A 25,140-nucleotide genomic window follows, 5' to 3' on the forward strand; every position below is an offset into this window, starting at 1 on the left:
GAGAACAGAGACGTGGATATAAGTACACAACTTTTATTCAAATTAAGCTATAGCATAATAGAGGTTGCACTGGAAGAGAAAGGGTTAATTTGATATAATTTTATTATTATTGGCTGGCTTTAACTAGGGACTTAGTGGGACTAATGCCAGAGACTCACCACCACCCACCCATGTGACTGCAAACCTCAACACTGCAAATCTCTGCAAAACTGCGAAGTAAGAAAGACAGAAGATTTGAACACACACTGCAAGTCAACACCACACTGTGTAGAGAGAGAGAAGCCAAGCCGATCACGCTGCACTGGCCCCACTGGGAAGCTATGGGGGACATAGTGAGAATAGTGTATGATAAGTGGCCTATGACCCGTTGGTTTAGCTTATAAGAGACACAGGAATACATAAACAAATCAACGAGCTGCAACAGCACAGAACAGCAACGAGCACTCAGATCAATCTTGCATTGAGACAAACCATAAAAGAAAGACAAAGGACCACAAAGAACAAAGACGAACACACACTGACCCCCTGACGAAAACCCCAATTGACATCCACAATGAAAATAAATAAATCAACACTGGTACATCAATTACTTGAATGAATGAACAAACACACAGGCAACCACACTTAACAGACAACCCACTGAACACACATGCAAACAAACTAGTGCTGTCAAACGATTAAAACTTTTAATCGCGATTAATCGCTGAATTCCTATAGTTAATCACGATTAATCACGATTAATCATTTTATCATATGGTTAAAATTCTATTATTTTGCATTTCTGAACTTTCCAGGAGTCCATATTAACAATAAAGCAATTATTGTGTATCTTGATTGGGATTCAAATGAAAGCAAAGCAAGTTACTTTATCAACTGAACTTTAAGACGTAGGTCTATATGATTATTTCAAATCAAATTTCAAAAGATGTGCAGCAGACCTGAGGCAACACAATATTCTTCAGAAATTTAGCTGATATAAACTGAAATAAATGCTACGCAGAAGTGCGTGCACAACATGTAGGCCTACACACATTATAAAGGGCATAACAAACAGAAAATATTATATTCATACTATATTCATTATCTTTGAGTTCAGTTGAAAATAAGGAACTTTTCAACATGAGTGCATTGCCATTTTATAGGCCTACAGTCTATGGTGCACTGTCACTTGCCACACACATCAACGCCGAAGTTTTTAACAAACACTGGATGAACAATGGATTTTATGGAGCAGCATCGACCAAATATAACTGAATCGTGATTTACACGGCGCCAAAGTGCGATGCTGGTGTGCGGAGTTGTATTGAAAAGAATGGAATCTAATGTAAATGAATGTCGAAAGCAGAGTGCATCGCAAATAGTAGCAGCCAAAGAGCAATGTTGATAACAGAACAAGTGACGGTGAAAGAATCTTTGATGGCACACATTTAATGCGTCAGCCTAAGCTACTACTCTTTGGCCGGCTTGTAAGCCCAAACAAGTGTGTGCAGCATGCCTTTACGTAGCCTACTAACGGCGCATCATCATAAAGATACATTTAATCTGAATCACGCCCCATTTTAGAGGAAAACAAGTTAACATTATATCATTGATAGACAGCTAGTAATCACACGTTGACGTTACATCTATTTTTAATTCACAGGACATTCAATCATTTTACTAACACGGCAGTTATTAAGAATTATGTTTATGTAACTTACTCATGTCGAAACTATGTACATTACCAACCTAATTCGTTTGCAATACCCCATGTTGAGAACAAATTTAGCATGTACACTTAGCATGTACACCATAATATCCCATGTAAAATGGTTAGCTTGCTAGCTAGCTAACTGTGGAACTTCAGTATAACATAGCCAATTATCTCACCTACTGTAGTTGTAGGAAATAGGCTACGTTCATATTACAAGTGATAGAATGAATGTGTGACTTATGTTTAGTTGATGTTATGACATGTAAAGTTAAGCTTGCTGAACTTAGTTATAGTCAGCCACGGGCAGTTTGACTGTGCCTATCGATACATTCGTGACACTCCTGTAAACTAGAAAGAGCAAACCATAGGAACATGGTCACATTAATCCCATAAACACACAGATAACTCTTACACCGACCTTATTTTGTGCCTTTTATTCATGTTTGTTTCAAGATTTAGTAAGTATAAGCCCTTTTCGCTCCCCACTTTGATGCAGCATAGGTTTCCATTATATCAGTCATCTTTTCCCTAAAAGGGGGCGTGTACGTGCAGCACATACAACGTTCCATTCCATTCGTCAGTGCGTATTGTTTAGTTTCCGGTCTAGCTAAATCCAGTGTGGTGTTGTAGTTGTTCTAACGTTACTAGTTGTTGCAACAGCATGTGAAAAAACTACAAAGTTTGTTTAACCAAAAAGAACGTTAATCTCGCGTTAAAAAAATTGACACCATTAAAATAGGTTTACGTTAACGCCGTTAATAACGCGTTTAACTGACAGCACTAAAACAAACACATAGGACACCAAACAAACACACGAAGCAGACGAAACGGAGCAGACAAACAGGATGAATGAACACCAAACATAAGCACCAGCAAAACAACAGTGGCTTCTGAGTAAGGCCTCTGGAAACAGAGAACATCAGATTAGCTCCGATAACATAGAATGTATCAATAGGATGTCAGGATGGTGTAACAGTAGGTATAAACGTTGCGATTTCCACCTACAGTGTTGTCAGCAAGGTGAGCATTTCTCTCCTGTGTAACAATATGCAAACACACACACACACACACACATTAGTGTCACCACGGAGATATTTCACAAGCCAGGCTCATAATTAAGGACCTACCGGAGGTGCTGCGCCATAGCCACGCAAACCCACTCCTACTTCCGTGACTTGTGGTTTACCAGCGAGCAAGACACACCAAGCGACGTCCGAGATACAGTACTATACCCCGCGAATCGTCCTTAGCCTGACACAAAGGGGACAGATGCACAGGCCGATTTCTACGAAGCAAAGAGGGACAGTTAGCAGAGGTCAAGGTTTTAACACCATGTTCGCGTAAGCCAGCTAAATGCCCAAAGTTAGATGACCTTTAGCCCAGCAGAGTTACCCAAGACAAGACACTCCGATGCCACACGGCAGCCCAAACGCGACACAGCAAACCACTCCCAATTCGACACTGGTGCAAGGATTATGTAGAGCCAAAGTGATTAACTAATAATCATGGGAAGGTGCGGGAAGTTCCGCTGTAGTACAGGGGGGCGTTACCCCAACGTACACAGCATTCACCTTCCCTGGCTACACAACATACAGTAGCTCTAATATGGTTATTAAGTTTGCTGATGACACCAGTATAATTGGTCTTATTACTAACAACGATGAAACAGCCTATAGGAGAGACTTAACACAGTGGTGTCATGAGAACAACAACCTGGCAACTCTCAACATGGCAAAGACCAAAGAGCTAATTGTAAACTTCCGAAGGAAAGAAGATCAGTTTGACACCATTACCATCAACGGCGATGCTGTGGAAAGGGTCAAAAACGTCAAGTTCCTTGGCGTTAATATCACAGAAGACCTTACCTGGGATGGTCACACTGACCATATTGTAAAAAAGCCCAACAGCATCTCTTCCACCTGAGATGACTAAGGAAGTTTGGTATGCGATCCAAGATCCTGAAGGCCTTTTACAGAGGCTCTACAAAGAGCATCCTGACTGGTAGCATCAATGCTCCGCAACCAAACAAAAAGCACTACAAAGAGTTGCACAAGGCATATGTGGATGGATCAGCCTCCATTCAGGATTTATACAACAGGAGATGCATCAGAAAGGCCAAAAGAATCAATATGGATCCCAGCCATCCTAGTCATGGGCTGTTTCAGCTGCTACCATCTGGCAAGCAATATCGAAGTGTTAAGGCTCGAACCACCAGACTCCAAAACATACTATTAATTTATTACTTAATTTTTGAGGAGCAAAAAAAAACAAGAATTTCTTATACTCTCTTACTCTTACTCTCTTATACCCGTATAATGAGATGTAACAACAACAAGATGTATCTGTAGCTGGCCATGAAAGGAAGATTTTTAAAGGGTCAAAAACATGCAAACACTGGAGTGGTTTGGCCAGAGAAGTCACATGACCTTAACCCTGGTGAAGTGTGAAAGCACCATGTGGGAGATACCTCAGGAAGGGGGTAACAGTTCTACAGATTACCAACAAATTGACACAATATGAAATGTCTGCAAGGCTGCAAAGGCCCAGTCACTGTGCCAACAAGTTCTGTAATGCTAACTGTTGCTGTGGCGATAAGAGCATCTGTCCACTCTGCCGGTCACTGATAAGGCCATTAAGAACACTGAGTACAAGCACAGTAGTTCTGCTGATGGTTTCATGGGTTCTGATTGGCTGTCGCTGTTTCTATTATTCATGCAATTGCTTTTTAAAGGGGCCAATTATGATGTTTGTGTCTTAATCATTATATTATTGTGTGATGTGGACGTTGCTGTTTTTTGCAGCTATTTCAAACTGAAGTACAAGTAGTTTGAAGGTGTGTTTTGTAATGTGATGCTCTTGATCTATGAGCTGTGCTGCTGTAGTCAAATGAGATGACCCAAAAACAGATTATACCCAAATGCTCTGGATGACAAGGAAGTACGGGCCTGCACAAAGATATATGATGCAGTGCTAAGCTTTGTGAGCCAGAGTTTACATAACAAAACCCAAGACAAGACATGTAAGAGATCATCTCCCAGGTCTGATTGCATTTCAAGCTGTGAAAGAGAAGACTCAGCTGCCAACTGCTCCACTTTTGTTTTCACTGTTGTTTCTTGTCTCAATAGTGAGCACTCACGCAGTAAGTAGCTTCCCATGGCACCATGATCAACATGCACTGAACTGTCTATTTTTGTAGCAGTGTAGACATGTTTAATCATGAACAGTGTGATCCCCTTTTTACCAGAGATCTGACACAGCTCTTTCCCCTGAAGGAGTTATGGGCGTTTGTGTCTGTAGGAGTGTCTGTCTCAGGGGAGCTGTGGCTACAGTTGGCTTGTCTCTCTCTATTTATACGGCTCTGGATGTGGTGTATTAGCACCACCTAATGGAAGAGTTATTTACAACACCAATGCTGCCCTCCCTTGTAATTACAGTAGTGGTCATCACTACAGATACCCTTAGGTATGTGTATCTAAGAAATAAATCAAGTGAGTATGAATGGGTGTGTGTGCCCTTGGATACACAAACAAGTGCTTTTGGTAAAAGTAGTAGCTGATTAAAAATGCACAAAAAATGCTCGCACATCAGTGTGTGTGTGTGTGTGTATGCAGGCTTGTCATTAGGGGATGTCAAATGCCCCCCCCCCCCAGAAAGGAACTTAACATGTGAATAGACACTCTTGATCTTCTCTTGATGTCTCGGCTGCCACCTCGGTTGATAGTAAGTATGCATTTAAAGTAAGTAATATGCTGTCATGATGCAAGTTTTCATAACGTAGTGCTGCCTCTCCTAGTCGGTTAATAATATAAGCAGAGTCTTGTAGGCCACATCACACACACACACACACTGCACTATATTTCTTGTCCTGTCTATGCACCACCTGTATATATTTTGTATATTACAATGAACTTTTCTGCTTTTTGCACTTCTGGTTAGATGCAAACTGCATTTCGCTGTCTTTGTACTTGTACTCTGCACAATGACAATAAAGTTACTTTCTCTTTACACGCTTCCCCTAGGCTCTGAAATTAGGAAACATGGCATTCATTTCCACTCCTATGCAGATGATACACAACTATACCTCTCCATAAAACCTGATGAATTGACACATGTAAGAGACATAGAGACATGGTTGACAAACTATTTCCTGCTTTTGAACTCAGATAAAACAGAAGTCATGGTTTTAGGTCCTAAAAAGATGAGTGATATCCTGTCCTCATCACAGGCTACATATAGTGATCTTCTACTGACCTCATCCACAAGTTAAAAACCTAGGAGTTATAATTGACCAGGACCTATCACTAAATAATCACATAAAACAGATCACCAAAACTTAATTTTACCATTTCAAAGATAATGAAGTCCTTACCTTAATTAATCCATGCTTTTTTCACCTCAAGGAAAGACTATTGCAATGCTCTATATGCTGGCTGCAATAATACCTGTCTAAAGAGCTTACAGCTTCTACAAAATGCAACTGCTCGCACACTCAATAGGACTGAAAATAATGAACATATTTCCCCTATCCTAGCATCTCTACACTGGCTGCCTGTTAAAAGTCGCATTAACTTCAAAATATTACTTCTAATATACAAAGCCATAAATGTCCGGGCACCTGAATATATCAAAGATCTCCTAGTCCCTTATAACCCACCTAGACTCTTACGATCACTTACAATACTGGACTTCTTGTTAGAATCCCAAGAAAACCCAAGATTCTCAAAAACTACAGTAGGAGGCAGAGCTTTCTGCTACCGCGCACCCCTCCTCTGGAATAATCTCCCTCCCTCAATCCGATTAGCAGACACCCTCCCTATTTTTAAGTCTAGACTTAAAACCTCTTTAGTGCCTCCCATATGCAGTGTGGAACTTCAACCACCTCGGTTTTTTGGAATTGACCACCCTGCTGTGTCCTCATGTGACTGGCGCCCCAGTTATGCGTGCGATGGTGGTCACTGACCATACCTGCGCTGGTATCGACTACCCCTCACTATGCCTTAATTATGCTGCTATAGCATAGCGCTGTCATGGACTTTTCATGTGTCATGCCGTACAACCCCTCCTCTTCTCTCTCTCAACTCTCCCTTTCTTGCCTATTCTCACTATGGTAGGCCTATAACATAGTACCATTGATATACTTATTGATATGAATCATTTTGATTTATAGTAATACTAACCCACTCTACATCCTGATCCGAGGTGCTGCTGTTTTGCGGGTTTGAGTCCAGGTGTGTGCAGGTCAACACAACGCAGGTGTCCTGTCCCCAACGTTCTTCTCACTGTACACCAACAACTACAGTACACGTCTAGAAACGGTTATCAGCTAGTCTAGAGGAGCAAATTGCTTCATGGCTGTTTATCAGCGCTTTATCAAACAGTTATCAGCCTTATCTGAGAAAGTCGCCAGGCTTCATATCGCTAGGGTGTAGAATGGTTGATCCGCTAATCTGATGTATTCAAAACAACATGAAGCTGAGAACACTAAACAGCTAAGGCTTTTAGAGCCTCCGGGCACTGCACCTTCACAATATTTAACAGTCAACTATCATACTCAGCTACAGTATACTCAACAGTCAACTATCATACTCAGCTACAGTATACTCAATAGTCAACTATCATACTCAGCTACAGTATACTCAACAGTCAACTATCATACTCAACTACGCTCAACAGTCAACTATCATACTCAACTACAGTATACTCAACAGTCAACTATCATACTCAACTACAGTATACTCAACAGTCGACTATCATACTCAACTACGCTCAACAGTCAACTATTATACTCAACAGCGTTCGGTCAGATTTCTTTGAAATGTAATCCGTTACTGACTACAAATTACATGGCAATTTTTGTAATCAGTAACGTAATCAGTTGGATTACCAAAAACATGTAACGTAATCTGATTACTTTAGGATTACTTTTTTAGATTACTTCAATAAATATGCGCATTAGGTAAAAGACACCACCACAGAATTGATGAAAGAATTCTCATTCTATTTTTCTCCACTCTTCTCCAAACATGCACAACTCAGCTTAACCTTTATAAGGGCACACCTGGACAAAGAATTTAGCTTTCGCTGGATTTTTTTTGACCTAGGGACATGGCCTGAGATTGGCATAAAAAAGGGAAGCATTAAACCCAAATGACACCATGTCCATTTCAATTGTGGGGGTGAGAAAATTATTATTTTGGGATGTTTTTCAACCAGGGGGACCTGGTGACTTTCTCAAAGTAAACGGTAACACTAAAACAAGAGGCTACATTAAGATTAGGAGGAAAAGATCAGGCAGTGTGCCAAGAGACCTGCCCCAATAGTATGTAAGTTAGTAAGTAAGTATATCTTTTGATCCCGTGAGGGACATTTGGTCTCTGCATTTATCCCAATCCGTGAATTAGTAAAGTCGAACCGGCAAGCCCAAAGGCCGAAGCCCTAACCAGTAGGCCATGACTGCCCCAAAAGGTAGCATTTGAACATTAAACCACACAATGATCCAAAACATACAGCCAAACAAGGCAAGAAATGGTTAACAGAGAGCAAAATCAACATTTTAGAGCGGACCTCAATCCGTCAAAAAAGTGTGCACAAGGCCAAAGTGATTGCAAATAATCGTTCCTGCCTCAAAACCCAGATTGCTGCTAAAAAGGTGCAGTCTACAATCATTGTGGAGACATAAAGAGGCTTAGTGGGTATTATATGAACCATTTTGAGAGCTGTGGTGGTAAATAAAGATGTTTCCAGTGCTTGTTTAAAAAGGGTATGAACAATTTTTAAATAAAAATGTTAAAATGCTTTACCACATTGCCTTGCAACCTTTTGGCATGTGCAAGTGTCATTTTAATTAAGAACAAACATATTGGTCAAGAGAAAATCAATATTTGCCAGGGGTATGAATAATTTTGTTCTTATCTTAAAGTTTAAAAAGTGGACATCCGAATGAACTGCTTGTCAAATTAAAAGATAGCTAGGCTATCGTAAAAAAGTTGCATTATTTGCATGATAAAATGTAATCAGGTAATCCCCAACAATGTGTAATCTGATTACACAATTTTTTTATTGTAATCTGGGCTGATTATAGTTACTTGATTTTTGTAATCTGATTACGTAATCCAGATTACATGTAATCCGTTACTACCCAACCCTGATACTCAACTATATTCAGCTAAGCTATACTCAACATGGAGATCTTTAGTTTTCTGGGATCTAATCTCCCAAAACCTGAACCAGAGGACTTAGGCAGCCGTGGCCTACTGGTTAGCGCCTCGGATTTGTAACCGGAGGGTTGCTGGTTCGAACCCCGACCAGTAGGAATGACTGAAGTGCCCTTGAGCAAGGCACCTAACCCCTCACTGCTCCCCGAGCGTGGCTGTAGCAGGCAGCTCACTGCACCGGGACTAGTATGTGCTTCACCTCACTGTGTGTTCACTGTGTGCTGAGTATGTTTCACTAATTCACGGATTGGGATAAATGCAGAGACCAAATTTCCCTCACGGGATTAAAAGAGTATATATACTTCAACTCCAGATCAACCCCAACTTCAAAAAGGCAAAACAGAGGAAGCACTTGCATCTGAGGAAGTTCACAGTTCCTCTGAGTATTAGGTGAAATCAGGACAAACTAACCGCTGTGTTCCTTCATCAGCAAAACACTGTTCCTGAGAGCACTTCAAACTTGAACTCCCAAACATTTGCAAAACTTGACACCTCAAATAGCAAAAACGGATGTGTATGCTTCTGAGTAAGTGCATTATGTCGCAACAGGTGATGAGGCTGTAGGGCTGAGTGACCAGCCAATAGCAAGAACACAAGAACAGACTGCAACCAACAGCCAGGACTGTTCAGAATGCTGAGAAGAATCATGTGGCAAAAATAAAATGCACACTTCAGACAATTTCTCATTCACACCAGAAACTCTTGTGCTCACCAGAAACTATTATAGTGAGCACCAGCAAGGTTTAGATTTGTTTTGGGGTTTGTTAGGGGCTCTGTTGCGAGACAGGTATTTACACACGTGAGATGTTAAAATGCACAAATCAATATTATATACATTTATTTCAGCACACTATATACATTTCCTCGCTCTCATTTCGACCCATGTGGTTGTACATTTTGTTTTATCTAGTGGATGATGTAATTGGACCCCAAAGTAGTATTCACTTCTTTGTCCAATGTAGCCTACAGCACTAATAGATTATCTGTCAGTGTGCGTCGGATTGAGTGACCGTGACCCATGCATTGTTTAATTCTCACCCCTGAAGACAAGGCGTTGCTTTTTACTTAGAATATCCGCTTTCTTGTTTCTGATGTAATCTGATGTATTCAAAACAACATGAAGCTGAGAACACTAAACATTGACAGCTAAGGTTTTGGGAGCCTCTGGGCACTGCACCTTCACAACATGTGAAGGCAGTCGTGGTTAGCGCTTCGGACTTGTGACCGGAGGGTTGCCAGTTCGAACCCCGAACAGTAGGCACGGCTGAAGTGCCTTTGAGCAAGGCACCTAACCCCTCACTTCTCCCCGAACGCCTACGTCGGGATTAGTGTGTGCTTCACCTCACTGTGTGTTTACTGTGTGTATTCATGGATTGGGATAAATGCAGAGACACAATTTCCCTCACAGGATCAAAGGAGTATATATACTTATATGTAACAGTCAACTTTTATACTCAGCAGTCAACTACTATACAAAAAGGCGAAACAGAGGATGCACTTCCTGCACCTGAGAAAGTTCACAGTTCCTCTGAGTATTTAGCTGACATGAGGACAAACTGACCACTGTGTCCCTTCATCAGCAAAAACACTTTCGTTGAGAAGAATCATGGGTACCCCCCCCCCCCCCCCTGCCCATCACATGACTTGTACATCTGTACATCTCACTAGAAAACACACCGGGATTATCGATCATCACAAACTATACAGCAGCTGACATGTCATTTGTGCTAAATCTTGGTTATTTTAACTTGTATACATATTTATCTTTATGTTATGTCTATTCCTATAAAGGCTTTATCTGATTTTGTTTTTTCAAAAGTAAAAGCAATCAGCACACATAGATATACTGACATTTATTACATTTATAGTGGCTTTAAATGAGGATACAAATAATGTAACTCATTTTATTTTCAATTTCACTTATAGAGCGCCAAAACATTAAACTGTTGTTTATGATCAATGCTGATAAATCACCATCAGATATGCAGGTTCCAGGGCAGTTGCCTCAGTTCACCATTAGATATGCAGGTTCCAGGGCAGTTGCCTCAGTTCACCATCAGATATGCAGGGCCCAGGACAGGTCCCTCAGTTCACCATCAGATATGCAGGTCCACAGCGGTCCACACAGTAGACAGTGGTGCTTTCTTCATGAGGTAGGTCAGGTGTTTTGTTTAAAATGTCACAAACAATGTGATTTGAAAATACTAGAGCTATTGAGAGTGATAATATCCATATCCACCAAATCAAAGTCAAAGTCAAAGTCAGCTTTATTGTCAATTTCTTCACATGTTCCAGACATACAAAGAGATCGAAATTACGTTTCTCACTATCCCACGGTGAAGACAAGACATATTTTTCCAATTTTAAGTCCACAGACAAACATAACATTCAAGTAAACAAAAAAGTAAGTAAATAAGTAAATAAGAGGGCACATATAATAATGAAAAAATAAGAGCAGCAAAATTTGGTTGAAATTGTGCATAGACAGTCAATAAAATACTAGTGCAAAGTCAGGCCAATAAAAGGCTTGGGTAGTTCTGTTTGACCTAAGTAATAAAGAAAGTGGCATAGTGGTGCAAGTTATGTAAGAGCAGCAGAAGTGTTGTGTTTTCAGGACAACAACACCAAGTTGTAAAGTGTACAAGTGTGCAAGTGTGCAAGTGGAGTAGTGCAGGCGGCCATTGTGGGTCCAATGTCCAGGATGTTATGTAGCTGAGGGTGGAGGGGGGAGAGGAGGGAGAGAGTTCAGCATCCTTACAGCTTGGTGTATGAAGCTGTTGGTGAGTCTGGTAGTGCGGGAGCGCAGGCTTCTGTACCTCTTCCCAGAGGGCAGTAGATCGAACAGATTGTGAGCGGGGTGACTTGCATCACTCACAATTTTGGTCGCCTTGCGGGTGAGGTGGGTGGTGTAAATGTCCTTCAGGGAGGGGAGTGAAGCACCAATGATCCTTCCAGCTGTGTTCACTATGCGCTGCAGGGCTTTCCTGTTGTATTCAGTGCAGCTTCCGCCCCACACAGCTGGAGAGGATGCTCTCAATGGTGCCTCGGTAGAATGTGGTCATGATGGCTGGTGGAGCACTTGCTCGCCTGAGTTTCCGCAGGAAGTACAGGCGGCGCTGAGCTCTCTTCGCCAGTGATGCAGTGTTGGTGGTCCAGGAGAGGTCTTCACTGATGTGCACCCCCAGGAATTTGGTGCTGCTCGCTCTCTCCACCACAGCACCGTCGATGGTCAGTGGCAGGTGTTGGGTGTGACCTCTCCGGAAGTCAACAACAATCTCTTTGGTCTTGCTGACGTTCAGCAGGAGGTTGTTGTCCCTGCACCACGTGGTCAGATGGTCGACCTCCAACCTGTATTGAGTCTCGTCGCCCTTGGTGATGAGACCCACCAGAGTTGTGACCCACCAAATAGTGTTCTCTTGTGGTATGCAGGTCCACTCTGGCTTGACCAGGTCTCTGCAGTGGGGAGGTGAGGTAGCGTAGTGAGGAGGTATGATGCATCAGCTCCTTCAGGACACAGTGGTCAGTCGGTCCAGGATGAGAACAGGCCATCCTGCAATACTGTCTGGTTCATAAGCAGCTGAAGAGAAAGTGGATGAGATCACATATCACTCTTTGGACTTATCCAACTGTACACCACTGATGGGGGGAACTGGTTTAATTGACAGTGATGTTTGCATATTGCAACTTAATAATACCATTCTCTCTTTCCTTGTAGGAAAATAGCTTGTTACCATAAAAAGCCAGAGATCAGTATAAGTATATATACTCTTTTGATCCTGTGAGGGAAATTTGGTCTCATGCATTTATCCCAATCCGTGAATTAGTGAAACACACTTAGCACACAGGTGAACACACAGCGAGGTGAAGCACACACTAATCCCGGCGCAGTGAGCTGCCTGCTACAGCGGCGCTCGGGGAGCAGTGAGGGGTTAGGTGCCTTGCTCAAGGGCACTGCAGCCGTTTCTACTGTTCAGGGTTCGAACCGGCAACCCTCCGGTTACAAGTCTGAAGCGCTAACCAGTGGGCCACGGCTGCCTACAGATCCCTGCTGTTCCACAGGATGTTACCTGCAGCATATTATTCATCCTTATCAGACAGACTGAGTTGCACAACAGTAGGCTACTCACCATCACTTTAACTAGCATGGCCACTTGGACCATTCAGATCATTCAGATCACGTAACTGCTGCCATCACACTACAGCTTTCACCTTGCTCCTAGTAAGAAACAAACATTATTATGAGAAAAGCAATACAAATATGGGTAAAAATGGGAATAAGCTTTAATGAATAACTACCTCTGTTGTTACAATGTGATCTGACACTGGACCAATAAGGTCTTTCTCCAAAAATATGTCTGCAAAATAAATAAATGCAAACTAAATTGAAGAATTAAAATAGACTACTGAAAATATATGTGTGCGTAAAAAAAAATAAGAAAGAGAAATATCTGAGCAGTTGTTGTTATCAGTATTCTTGAAAATGGCAACTATGATAACAGTAGGCCTAAATGATTAACAAAAAACATTCTTACCTGGTGGGGTTGTTGGTTTGGGTCTTCTTCCATAATATAAAGAGGCCAACCAGAACCCCACATATGAGGACTATAACAGCAACTACACTGACTACGATGGCAACAGTGTTTTTTCTTTCAGCACATTCGGTGTCAGAAGATGTTGATCCTTTTCTTATGACATCAAGACCCAGCAACTCACACCTACAGGTCACATAAATAATTACAGTTTAGATACATGACTAACAGCTGAGTATTTAATTTGAACCTGGAAACATGTACAGTGTATGAACTCACTGTGTGTGTGGTTTGCAGGATGTGAATGATCCATTTGAGTATGTGTTATCACCACACTCACCACACACAGTATCTGAAGACGATGTGCCTGCATGAAAAGATAAAAATAAACCTAAGTTGATATTTAATATGCCTTTAGTTCCTTTCTAGGTCAATGTCTCATGGTGTGCCTGTGTGTGTTTTTCACCTCTTCAATTAACAATGTCACCCTGTCTCTAGAATAGTTATAGAGTATTTCCTAACCTGGCTGTTTAATGTACCGTCCTGATGAGCACTTTGTGTGTTCCACAGCTCCTCTGCAGCCATCTTTGATTGGGTCAGTGCAGTAGTGACCTTCCAGAGGCTCACAGAGTGTGTCTGAGGTGGAGCTGCAGGCCCTCTTCACTCTTAGACCTGCACCTACATTAGAACATAATACAATGATTACAGAGTTAATAACATTTCAACTGCAATGAACAAGGCAAACACCCAATATTAGTTGATGCACAATGTGCACAAATAAACCTAAACAAAACTGCTGATGTATTTGCCTTCCATTAAGAGTGCTGCTGTCCACTGGGTGTTTGACTAGGAGCACTATTTGGTTTTAACCTCTCATGATTTTATGCTGTTAATCAGGATGCTCATTATTCCTTTCACTGTTTATGCCAAAACATGAAGTCGTTGGCTGTGTTCCAGTAATTTGTTGTTTTGCACTCTGTCCTTTAATCATTCTGTTGTTTTTTATATCTTTTACTTAAATATCACTTTTTTAACTATTGCCCTTTTATGCTTTTATGTACTATTGCTCTTTGCTTTTGTTCATGTAAAGCACACTGAATTACCCCTGTGTATGAAATGTGCTATATAAATACACTTGCTTTGCCTTGACTTACTGGAGTCACAAACTGTACAGGGACTGCAAGACTCCAGATTATTGAGTGTGTCAGTGTAGAATGATGACGGACACAGAACACATTCTGTGCTGAAGAACTCTGTGCAGTGTCTTTGCACACAAAAACCTTTAGAAAATAAATCAGCAATTATACATACGTAGATCACATTGGTTAATGCCATTCATTTATGTTGTGTACTATGACAGAGTTCTCCTTACCAGGTCTACACATGGGGCAGCACTTCTGTCCTGTGAGGTACTCAGTTGGGGCACAGCCAGTAGAGACCCCAGACACAGTCAGGAGGAGGATCACAGCAGTAATCACCAGCTTCACCATGCTCTCCTCTGATTGGGGTGCAGTCGTCTTCAACATGGTGTTCACACAGCTAGCAACTCACTCATATCCTGCAGTTGCATAGATGCATCTGGTGGGTACTTCTGCCTGTTCCTGGTTTCCAAGATTTACAGATCCTGTAGGAGTAGTAATGATCTTTTCTGAGCAAAGAATGAGCTCAGAATAAAAAATAATTCAGTGGAAATGCATGGATTCCAGTTGCTGCTACTGGAAGAAACTGGAATCCATGCATTTCCACTGAATTCTTTTTGGAATCTTATCCCTTATCATACCTGTTCATTCTTACTCGTTGCTCGACTTATCGTGACTAAATTCAAGATGGCTGCAAACGCTAAACTTCGTGAAGATACTGTCTGTATAAATCGTCTTGTAAGTAAACTACCAGTGCTTTTTCAAAGTTCTCAATGTCTCGTTTTAAATGTCAGGGCCCTCAGAAGTCTACCAATGAAGTGTGGAGATACATTGAGCCTCGTAAATGGGTGTAAAACAGTGATTTATTTGCATGGCTAGCCCGTTGCCGAAGCACCACTATTGAAAAAGCTGTTGGTAGCATCGGCTAACTAGCGCCAGATTTTGGAGTGCAGGGGACAAGCCGAGATGGGCTATGAGACATACGTTCACACTCGGTATCATGTTTCAATACACTTTAGGTCAATATCACACCGGAATTCTCCTTTAAAGAGTCAACAACCATTTCCATTGATTCAAATGGCCAAAATGTAAAAATAGACACCAATTTTGCGCAATTTTGTCAGTATTTGCTGAAGAATAATGCATAAAACACCCTTAATTTTAACATATTACCACCAACTGGATTTTCATGGTATTTTACTATGGTGTTTAGATCACCAATTGAAATATAAAAATGTGAAAATACTGTAAATTCTGTTGCAATTAGTTTTGGGTCAGACCTTACTTTGCCTGGACTATTAGATCCGTTGTGGTATTTAAACAAATTAGTTATAAGTAATTACATTATGCCCTGTTTGCCCATGTTAACAAACAATTTCAAAAAACTTGTAATACATTGTTTGTTTGTCTTGATGTAAGTAATCAACTCAGTAATTTTCATGGTGATATGTGAAGGTAATTTTTTTCCCCTATTTGCGTGACAAAAATACTCAATAGGCACAAGAATAGGGTATATTTACAAGGATCACATTCCATCCAACTTTCTATCCATTCATCCTCTTCAAACCATTCACTCATCCACCCATTAAACAATCCATCAACATCCATTAAACAATCTGCCTATCAACATCAATTCAACTTTCTGTCTATCAACATACATTACACTATCTACATTCAACTTTTAAACCATATACTCTGTCTCAGGCTTGAAGCATAATCTGGCCAAAGATAATTAATGTGTAGCAAGATGGGTCGCCCTAGTTCATGTTTATGAGGGCAAAGTGGAGTCAGAGACGGGCTCTGGTTCAGTCCCCGCCTGCGCAGGGGCGTGTCACTTACGTATGACTAACGTTTGAACGTCTCGGTTCCACGCCAGACAGAAGCCGGAGTACAAAACAAACTTGGTGTACACCTTCATTAATGTTGATTTTCTCCCGACTGGAGGGTCATACTGTCACAACATTCTCCTGAAATGGGGAGGAGGGTTTGGAGATCATGATACCGTGTCCGAAATGTGCATCCATTTCTCAGAAGAATAAGGCTTTGACAAATTCTGGGAAATTCTTGGATTCTGCCATAGACCTCAATGTTAAAAAGGGAGCCCGATCACTGCATAAATGGGGGATAGTGAACTCCCCTCGTGCGTGGCGTGTACTACTGCTACCCTATTTGCACACATTCCCGGGGACAGAAAATGGTCTCTCAGGAAGTCTTCGTAATCAACCATCTTTGATCTGGCTCTCTTAAGACTACACATCCTGTTCAACTATTTCCTCTGCCCACAACTGTTTCAAAATGAATGTTCTCACTACAATAATTCATTATTAAATAATGTAACCATTTAAACTACTCAACTATTTAATTGTTCAGCTATTCCAACAGCTATTCCAACTCCAACTTATCAACTATGACTCCTATGACTCCCACCAACTGTTTTCTCTGCCCACAACTGTTTCCAAATAAAAGGATTGCATTTTATGTTAATATATTTTTTGCATTTTCATGCACTGGTAATTCCTCGGAATAACATTTTCTAGTTTTTATTTATAATTTAATTGGTTTGGTGTAAACACAAGCTGGGGTCTATTTATATATGATAATGAATTCAAACTTTAATTTGGGAGCAAAATTTAAATGAATTTGATGCATGTTTACATTACAAACATGCATCACGTCCTGCCAGATTTGCGCAGTGTTGCAAGAAGTCGAACGCACCCACTGATTCAAAGCTACCAGAATATGAAGGAAGATAATATACTGACTTCATAAACCGTTATTATTATAACCACTCTGTACACTTTCAAAGTTTACATTACTTCTATTTGTCTGTAGGGACCCTCTCTACATTACCACCGTAGTGTATGGCTATTTTGAGCATTGCCAGTGTTTTGAAAATAGCGATTTATTTTGACTTGGCTCCATCCATGCCTGCTGCCGTAAGCTATAAGCCATTGTGTTTGCTAATGCATACAACGGTCTATCTCAAAACTCCTCTGATTAACAATTTTGCTCCCAAACTAAACGGAAGTTTGACCTGTTATCATCCATAAATAGGCCCTAGGTTGTGTTTACACCAACTCATTCATTTAATCACATATCTGTCATCAGAATAAGGTTCATTGGCCACAAAATTGGCACATTCAAGGAATTGGGTTTCAGTCCTTTAGGTGTCACAGTCTGGCTCATAAACTGGACAAAGACGGGAGGACACACGAGAGGTTTGCGGTACAACAATGAATAATTTATTTACAATAATAGAATATATGTACAAAACGTTGCAGATCTACAAACTAAGGAAAATAAAGAAAAACGCAAGCACAATCAAAAAGCCCCAGCCAGCATCTGGCCTGCGATGAGCATCTGGCCTGTTATCTTGCTACAGTTGCCCAAGCCAGTAGATCTTTAAAGTATCATGGTTAAGTTTTCAAACGTTTCACTGACTGCTGGTCAGGCTCTCTGTGGCCAACTAGTCTATCTGTAGCCTAAAATGAGAAAGCATTGCTGGTCTAATTAAGCAATATAGCACGAGTGAGAGTGGGGTTGGTCATGGATATTCCCACGGCTGTTGTTAGGCCGTAGCCACGAGGCCAGAGGCCTGGGAATATCCATGACCAATCCCACGATCACGAGTGCTATATTGCTTTTATACAACAATTCTCCACAAACTAAATAATCTGAAAACATCCCGTTACTTTTTAAAAATGTTAATTTCGACATCGTTCTTACGCATCAAAAAATTGTTTCCTTTTCAATAGACAGCGTCTTGGTTGCTAGGTAACCAACATTCCAGATCCCTCGTTAGTGTCTTCTTGAAAGAAATGTTGAAAGTCGGGCTGAAATCACATTCATATCTAGGTAGGTTTGCTGCATGCATGTTACAAGGACACTGGGCCATGTCATGTAAGGGACATGGTACTGCAAAAAACGGAAACATAGTCTACATTGCAGAACCACTCAACTTTATTAATTTATGGTGAATAAATGTTACACTAATGTGCACACAGCCTGACATGACGATGCTAGCTCGTTAGCAGCGGTTAGCTATGCTAACGTTAGTTATCTACAAGTCTCCTCCAAGTGACAATCATATTATACATAATGCTGAGAATAATTAGCATCCTCGTTTATCTTACTTACATTGAGTTGACTGTGTGGCTTAATCCACAGATGTGGTGAAGCACTGTTTCGTTATGGTTTGCTAAGGAGTAACCCATTGCTTAAGATAGTGGAGGGCTGGGATGAGAACATTGTGTCGCGGAGTGATTTATTATTAGCTGTGCAAAGTCCGAGTTGAAATGTCCAGGGATATTCCAACTCATGGAACGTCTCTCGGCCAATCAGAAACCAATAAATAGTTCCATAGAACCCAATTGTTGTATAAAAATAAATATATAATGATTACAAAAAAACTGCGATGGGCGAGAATTGAACCCCATGTCAACTAGTGTGATATGAAAATGTGTAGGTATTAACCCGTTGCGCCACAGGAGAAGCACCAATTGACGAATTTAGAAATAAAGAATCAAAAAACATCAAACCCATTTAAGCAACATTAATGTTAATAGCTTATAAGCCTAAGAGTTTGGACTCTCCCTGTGCACAAATTTTGTGTGAAATATGGACACGTTATAGACTCCTGCCCATTGCATTGCGTTAATGCCTGTGTTTCATGAACAGACACTTAGGGGCGCCACAGCCTAACCTCAGTGAAAACTTAACCATGATATTTTGAAGGCCTAGGCTACTAAATGGCTTGGGCAACTGTAGCAAGATAACACGGTAGCCAGATACCATGATTAGCTTTGTTAACTTGTTACAATGATAATAACAGTAGCTGACTTCTTTTAATCGTAAGTAAATTTCTAACCTGGCGCAAGCAGGTAGACATCTGATTATCAAGCAAGCAGTTCAACTTATTAGTGGTCGATGCCCACGTGGAGTTAATTTATGCTATTAAGGTGTTTGCTTTTTGGGTGGCATATTCTTGGTCCAGTGCATGTAGTACTGCAGACAATTTTGACCTTTAAACGTGTCATGCATATTTGTGTTCGTCTCTAGTTTATATCAGAAAGTGACAAATCTGCAAGCAGCCGCATCTGTCAAAGACACGTCATCAATCGTGAAACGTCATCAACGCAGCCAGTTAACATGGGTGCCAGTTGCTATGAAACACAGCTGAAGACGCACTGTCACGAGATGTAAGCAACTCCTCTGCAGGATAAACATTTTTTATTCAGTCATTCAAACAATACTGGGCTAAGTGTTGCTATGTTTTCGATGGTAACCCCATTGTCAGTCAATAGTGACAGTAATTAACTGTGTGTAACTGTTTTGTCGTTGACTGACACCATGGTGAAGTTAGTTTCACTTTGCCAATAAGTTCAAAAATAGATGAGTGCAAATGTGTGTAGGCTATACTCTGCTAGGTTTTAGTAAAGCATGGTTTAGTGGAATAACTGTTCCCTACGGTCTCACGTGCAAGCAGATTTCTTCAAATGCGCCTATCAAAATACAGATGCTCTGTTTAAAGTTGCATTGCTCGCTGTTAAAGGGAATGACAGATGTCATTCTCATTGGTTTAAATGATGTTACTCCCAAAACACACCCATGACTGATTAAGAAACATAAGGTCCACCTTCTTGTGTTAAGCGCCGGACATTTGATAACGTTTCATAACTACACCACACCCAATGTGGGCTGGACAACCCATGAAATTTCTTTAAACTTTTCACCAGTAACCATGTGTCATGTTAGGGCTCCAAGAGTTTTAAACAAATTTGTGCAGCATGCTAATGATGCAAACCGGATTTAATAACAATTTAGCTAGTCGTCTTTTATGCATCCTTGCTTTCACGATTGTGAATGTTTTATTTGGATTAAATGTGTATTGCTAAGGGACATGTCCATTGAGCAAGACAGAGAGAGAGAGAGGCAAGGAGAGGGGGTTTAAGGTAGCCTAATTCTATATTGTTTGGTAAAGTTGCAATGCAAGCATATCTCTACAATAAAAACTACAAGAGCTATGAAATTATGATTTATTTATCTATTTTTGGATAGGAACGGATATGAGTGTTGCGATTTCGGTTTCAATATGCATATCATTACAGCCCTATTTACACAATATTTAACCTGTTTGGGGTCATATTAGTTGGAAAAGCAAGACAGACACAAGACTGCTTTTGGTTTTGACATGACTAGAGAGAACACTTATTTTCACTTCTTTATCTAGTTCATAGGCCGTCCTTGTGCTTGCAAAAGCCAAACTTGGTGAAAAGCAAAGTAGAAGTATCAGGCTCAGATTCCTTTTGGTTTTTAAATCATACGAGAAGAGAAAGATATTTGAAAAAAAAATCTTCTTTGACCTGTCTACGTCTGCTGGCAAGAGTTGTGAAGAAAGATCAAGTTTATAGCAATTTCTTGTGTCGGCAAAACTTAGAGAGGACTGTATGAAGGGCATGCTGTGAATTCAAACTGGTGCCCAACAGGAACAGCTAGTCTAGTGGTAGGGTATAAAGTGAAAGTGTGGAGATCCTAGATCTCTGGAGAATTCAAAATAAACGTTATTTTAAGAACTATTTCACTTCACAAAGAGTCACAATGGTACCCACACTTAGTGAAGATGAAGATACTCATATTTGCTGTTTTTACAAACAACATTATTCTTGGAACTTACTGTTCCAGGACAGGACAACACACAAGGGCTAAAGTAAAGTGACAAATAACATGGAGTAAGCAAGCAATATTTGGGTGACTAATTTGCCTGAAAGTGATGGCACATTTAAAATAACCCTGTCACTGCTCTGGCAGATCACAGTAGATATCCAAGTGACAGACAGACTGTAAAAAATCACAGTCACCATTGACGTTTTCTCCCAGAAGCCAAGGGAAGCCAGACGACAAATCACTGTTATTGTGAATAAAACATTTTATTTAATCGGTTTACAGTTTTGTTCATTCTTGCTGCGCTGTCAAACTTCGCCCTAGGGAGGCAGCCGGGCCTGACAGACTGTGTCCAAGGCTGCTCAAGGTCTGTGCTGCTGAACTGGGGAGCCACTGAAGCACATTTTCAACCTGAGCTTCCGTCTCGGACGAGTTTCAACACTGTGGAAGACATCATGTCTCACCCCCGTCCCGAAGAAGCCACCCAAGTGAGCTTAAAGGAGAAGTTCGGTGGGATATTGACCTAAACTGTGTTGAAACATGATACCAAGTGTGAACGTATGTCTCATAGCTCATCTCGGCTTGTCCCCTGCACTCCGAAATCTGGCGCTAGTTAGCCGATGCTACCAACAGGTTTTCAATGCATGGGGTTGCCTCGGGCATCGGTTTAGCCATGAAAATAAATCACTGTTTTACACCATTTACGAAGCTCAAAGTAGCTCCACACTTCATTGGTACACTTCCGAGGGCCCTGGCATTTAAAACAAGACATTGAGAACTTTGAAAAAGCACTGGTAGTTTATTTAAAAGACGATTTATGCAGAGAGTCCCTTCAGGAAATGTACCGTTCACCGCCATCTTGAATTTAGTCACGATAAGTCGAGCGACGAGTACGAATGAACAGGTAAGCAACTGGAATCCATGCATTTCCACTGCATTATTTTTGGAATCTGATCGGAAAAGCTCAATCCCACGTTAGCCAATCAGAATCCCGAAAATACCAACAACAGCAACGAATCACTTCCTCTTTCTCTTCTGAACTGACTAAAATTCTCCGCCTCGTCACATAAATCTCTGTTTGTACCTCTTTAGACACAAACGAACAAATGGAGTTTTCCCAAAAAAACGATCAGCCCGGAGTTTTTAAAAACTCTGTTTGCAACTTAAACCCATTTAGAAATCATTTGGATGGTTAAACGACCTGTTCTATGGAGCTAAATTTGTCTCAATAATAATTGTATATGCGCAGAGGGGGATCCACAAATATTTCTTGATTTGCATGTGTGTTTTGATATCTACAAATAAAAAAATCAATTTTGTAACTCGTATATTGATTTTTACAAATATAGATGTGCATTTGTAAATAAAATGCCATTTGTAAAACCGAAAATTTCATTTGTGAAATGTGATTCTGCATTTGTGGATCACCAGCACACGCATTCTTCGCTTTCCAAAGTTACGTATTTTTGAGACGTTCTTCACATGAAAGTCACACAAATCCACACGTAAATAGGCCTACTTTATTTCACCGGCACACAGAAATCGCAATCCAGTAGATGGCGACATCCACAAATATTTCTTGACTTGCATTCGTGTTTTGACATCCACAAATAAAAAAAATCATATTTGTAACTTGTAAATTGGTTTTCACAATTGTAGATGTGTATTTGTAAATGAAATGGCATTTGTAAAACTGAAAATTGCCTTTGTGAAATCTAATTTTGCATTTGTGGATCACCAGCACACACAGTTTTCGTTTTCGCATTTGTGGATCAGCATTTGTGGATCACGTATTTTTGAGACAAACTGCGCAGAGAAGCCACCCAGATCCACAAGTAGCCTGCTGACACTTTCTAATCCAGTAGATTAGACACTTTCTAATCCAGTCCACAAATGAAATTTTCAGTTTTACAAATGGCATTTTATTTACAAATGCACATCTATATTTGTAAAAATCAATATACGAGTTACAAATATGATTTTTTTATTTGTAGATATCAAAACACACATGCAAATCAAGAAATATTTGTGGATCCCCCTCTGCGCATATACAAATATTATTGAGACAAATTTAGCTCCATACTGTTCCCGTGAAAATGGTGACTTTCCCCACTACCCCTAGTGTCCCCAGGCGGAAAACCAACCTTGCAAGTCTGGCAACCTGAATGGATCAATGATTCTAAAATGAAGTTTGATGGCCATGCAAATTACGGGAGTTTTCCGGGAGAAATAACAAAACGGGAGGGTGCTGGGAGATGACCTTGAAATACGGGAGAAACCCGGGGAAAACGGGAGTGTTGACAGGTTGGCTGTAACATCCACATTGTTCTGCCGAACTTATGCTAACCGTTTTGCTATTTTGCTAGCTTGTAAACAAATTCTTGTGCTTTATCATTACCTTTTTCCACAGTTTGAAATAGCATAGTGCACAACTTCTCCAGCAGAGGGGGAAATATAGCTAATCCTGTCAAGTTTCCCTTTAATGCAGAAAAACACCCTTGGGTCAAAGTGACAAATAGTGTAATCCGGCAGTAGATCTCCCTTGAACAGCCTTGAACAGCCTTTGCCACTGTGTCATGGTTGTGTAAGTGCACCAGGAAGGACTTTGATTCCGCGGCTGCTGAGTAAGCCTATCTTTTCACGGGATCGCGGAAATTTTCCCTACGCCTCGCTACTGAGAGTCACACAGTAATGTATTACACATCCAGTTCTGTCATGTCTCATGTGATAAGGGCTGGTTGGTTTGGGTATGGACAATTGCATGTGACTTAGCCTACATGGAATCCCCCAACTAACACCACAAGGAATAGCCTAAACGTTTCTCTCCCAGTTTTGAATTTAAACTTGCTGTGAAACTTACCATTCACCAAACTGGAATGTGAAAAGCAGGTGAAACTATTTCTAAGATGTTATCAGTAGTGAGGAAACATTTGCAAAAGCCACAAGCGACATTACAACATTGTAATATGGAGCAAGAATGTTGTTTGTGAGCGAGAACGATGCAGGCAGAGGACATGATGCTTGATCGTTTGCTCAGTGTAAATAATAAAACACCGTCGTCCACTGACAATGACAGCAACGAGGTAAGAAAGTAAGGTCTTACCTCGTAGCCTACGCTTCGTTAAATTGTGTTTGTTGGTTGGCGACAATAGCGTCAGAGATTTAATCCAGATAAAGAAACGACATGAAGATACGACATTCCAGTCGTCCTGTCTATAATAGCACTGCTATGTGTATTAAATATATAAATAATATAAGTATAATAAAACAATACAGAGACACACTCCAATGTCACCTCCAATGTCAGAGCGCACTGAAAGTGAAATTGTTAGTATTAGTCCCTCCTCCTTAAGCGTTTAGCCTAAGAGGTCGGTATTTCACACATTTTCCTACAATTTGAGAAATTACATTATTTACAGGAAATAGAAAATGAACCCAGGTTATAAAAACATATGTGTCTTATGACTTCTCAGAATTGAAATTCTCAAAACTGTTTGTTCAAACTCTCCCCATCTTAAAATACAGTAGCAATTCTTTTGTACAAATGTCTGCTGTTTTTCCCAATTTCAATTGCTAATGTCATCCCAGCAAACACGCGACATCCGGGGAATGTTCCCTTAAAATAAACCTGGTCTTAATGAGGTCTTAATAGGGCTTATCCACAAACACCACCACGGCCATGTTGACATGACATCCGCCTACAGTGCATAGATTTGAGTTGCAGACATCCCAAGTCTCCCGGAAGTTCCGGGAGTCTACGGCATGTTGATAGCGGCTCCCTGACGCCCGCAAATTAGATAAAATCTCCCGGGATCTAGAGCGAGCGATCACACAGACCGAGACTTAAAATCGCGTGTGCATCTGAGTGTAGCGCCCTTATTACATTCTCTGGTATTATTGTGTGC

General features: G+C 40.7%; 1 protein-coding gene and 1 long non-coding RNA gene across 2 annotated transcripts in view; one reads left to right on the forward strand and one right to left on the reverse strand.

Moving 5' to 3' along the window:
* LOC121713306 overlaps positions 1 to 25,140 on the forward strand; it is a 70,960-nt gene that overhangs the window by 28,149 nt on the left and 17,671 nt on the right. Inside the window, exon 2 of the long non-coding RNA XR_006032782.1 lies at positions 10,896 to 11,015. This is a non-coding gene — a long non-coding RNA (uncharacterized LOC121713306). The remainder of the gene's footprint in view (positions 1 to 10,895; positions 11,016 to 25,140) is intronic.
* On the reverse strand, positions 12,193 to 24,945 carry LOC121713299 (tumor necrosis factor receptor superfamily member 14-like). The gene is made up of 8 exons (XM_042097826.1): positions 24,339 to 24,945; positions 14,809 to 15,014; positions 14,591 to 14,716; positions 13,959 to 14,114; positions 13,716 to 13,803; positions 13,440 to 13,622; positions 13,204 to 13,262; positions 12,193 to 12,484 (listed from the first exon to the last, which is right to left on the reverse strand). Exons 2-8 carry the CDS (start codon positions 14,960 to 14,962, stop codon positions 12,414 to 12,416), a joined length of 837 nt encoding a protein of 278 aa, XP_041953760.1. The 5' UTR covers positions 14,963 to 15,014; positions 24,339 to 24,945; the 3' UTR covers positions 12,193 to 12,413.

This window comes from Alosa sapidissima, chromosome 7 (genome assembly GCF_018492685.1).
Source record: "Alosa sapidissima isolate fAloSap1 chromosome 7, fAloSap1.pri, whole genome shotgun sequence".
Taxonomy (NCBI): Eukaryota; Metazoa; Chordata; class Actinopteri; order Clupeiformes; family Clupeidae; genus Alosa; species Alosa sapidissima.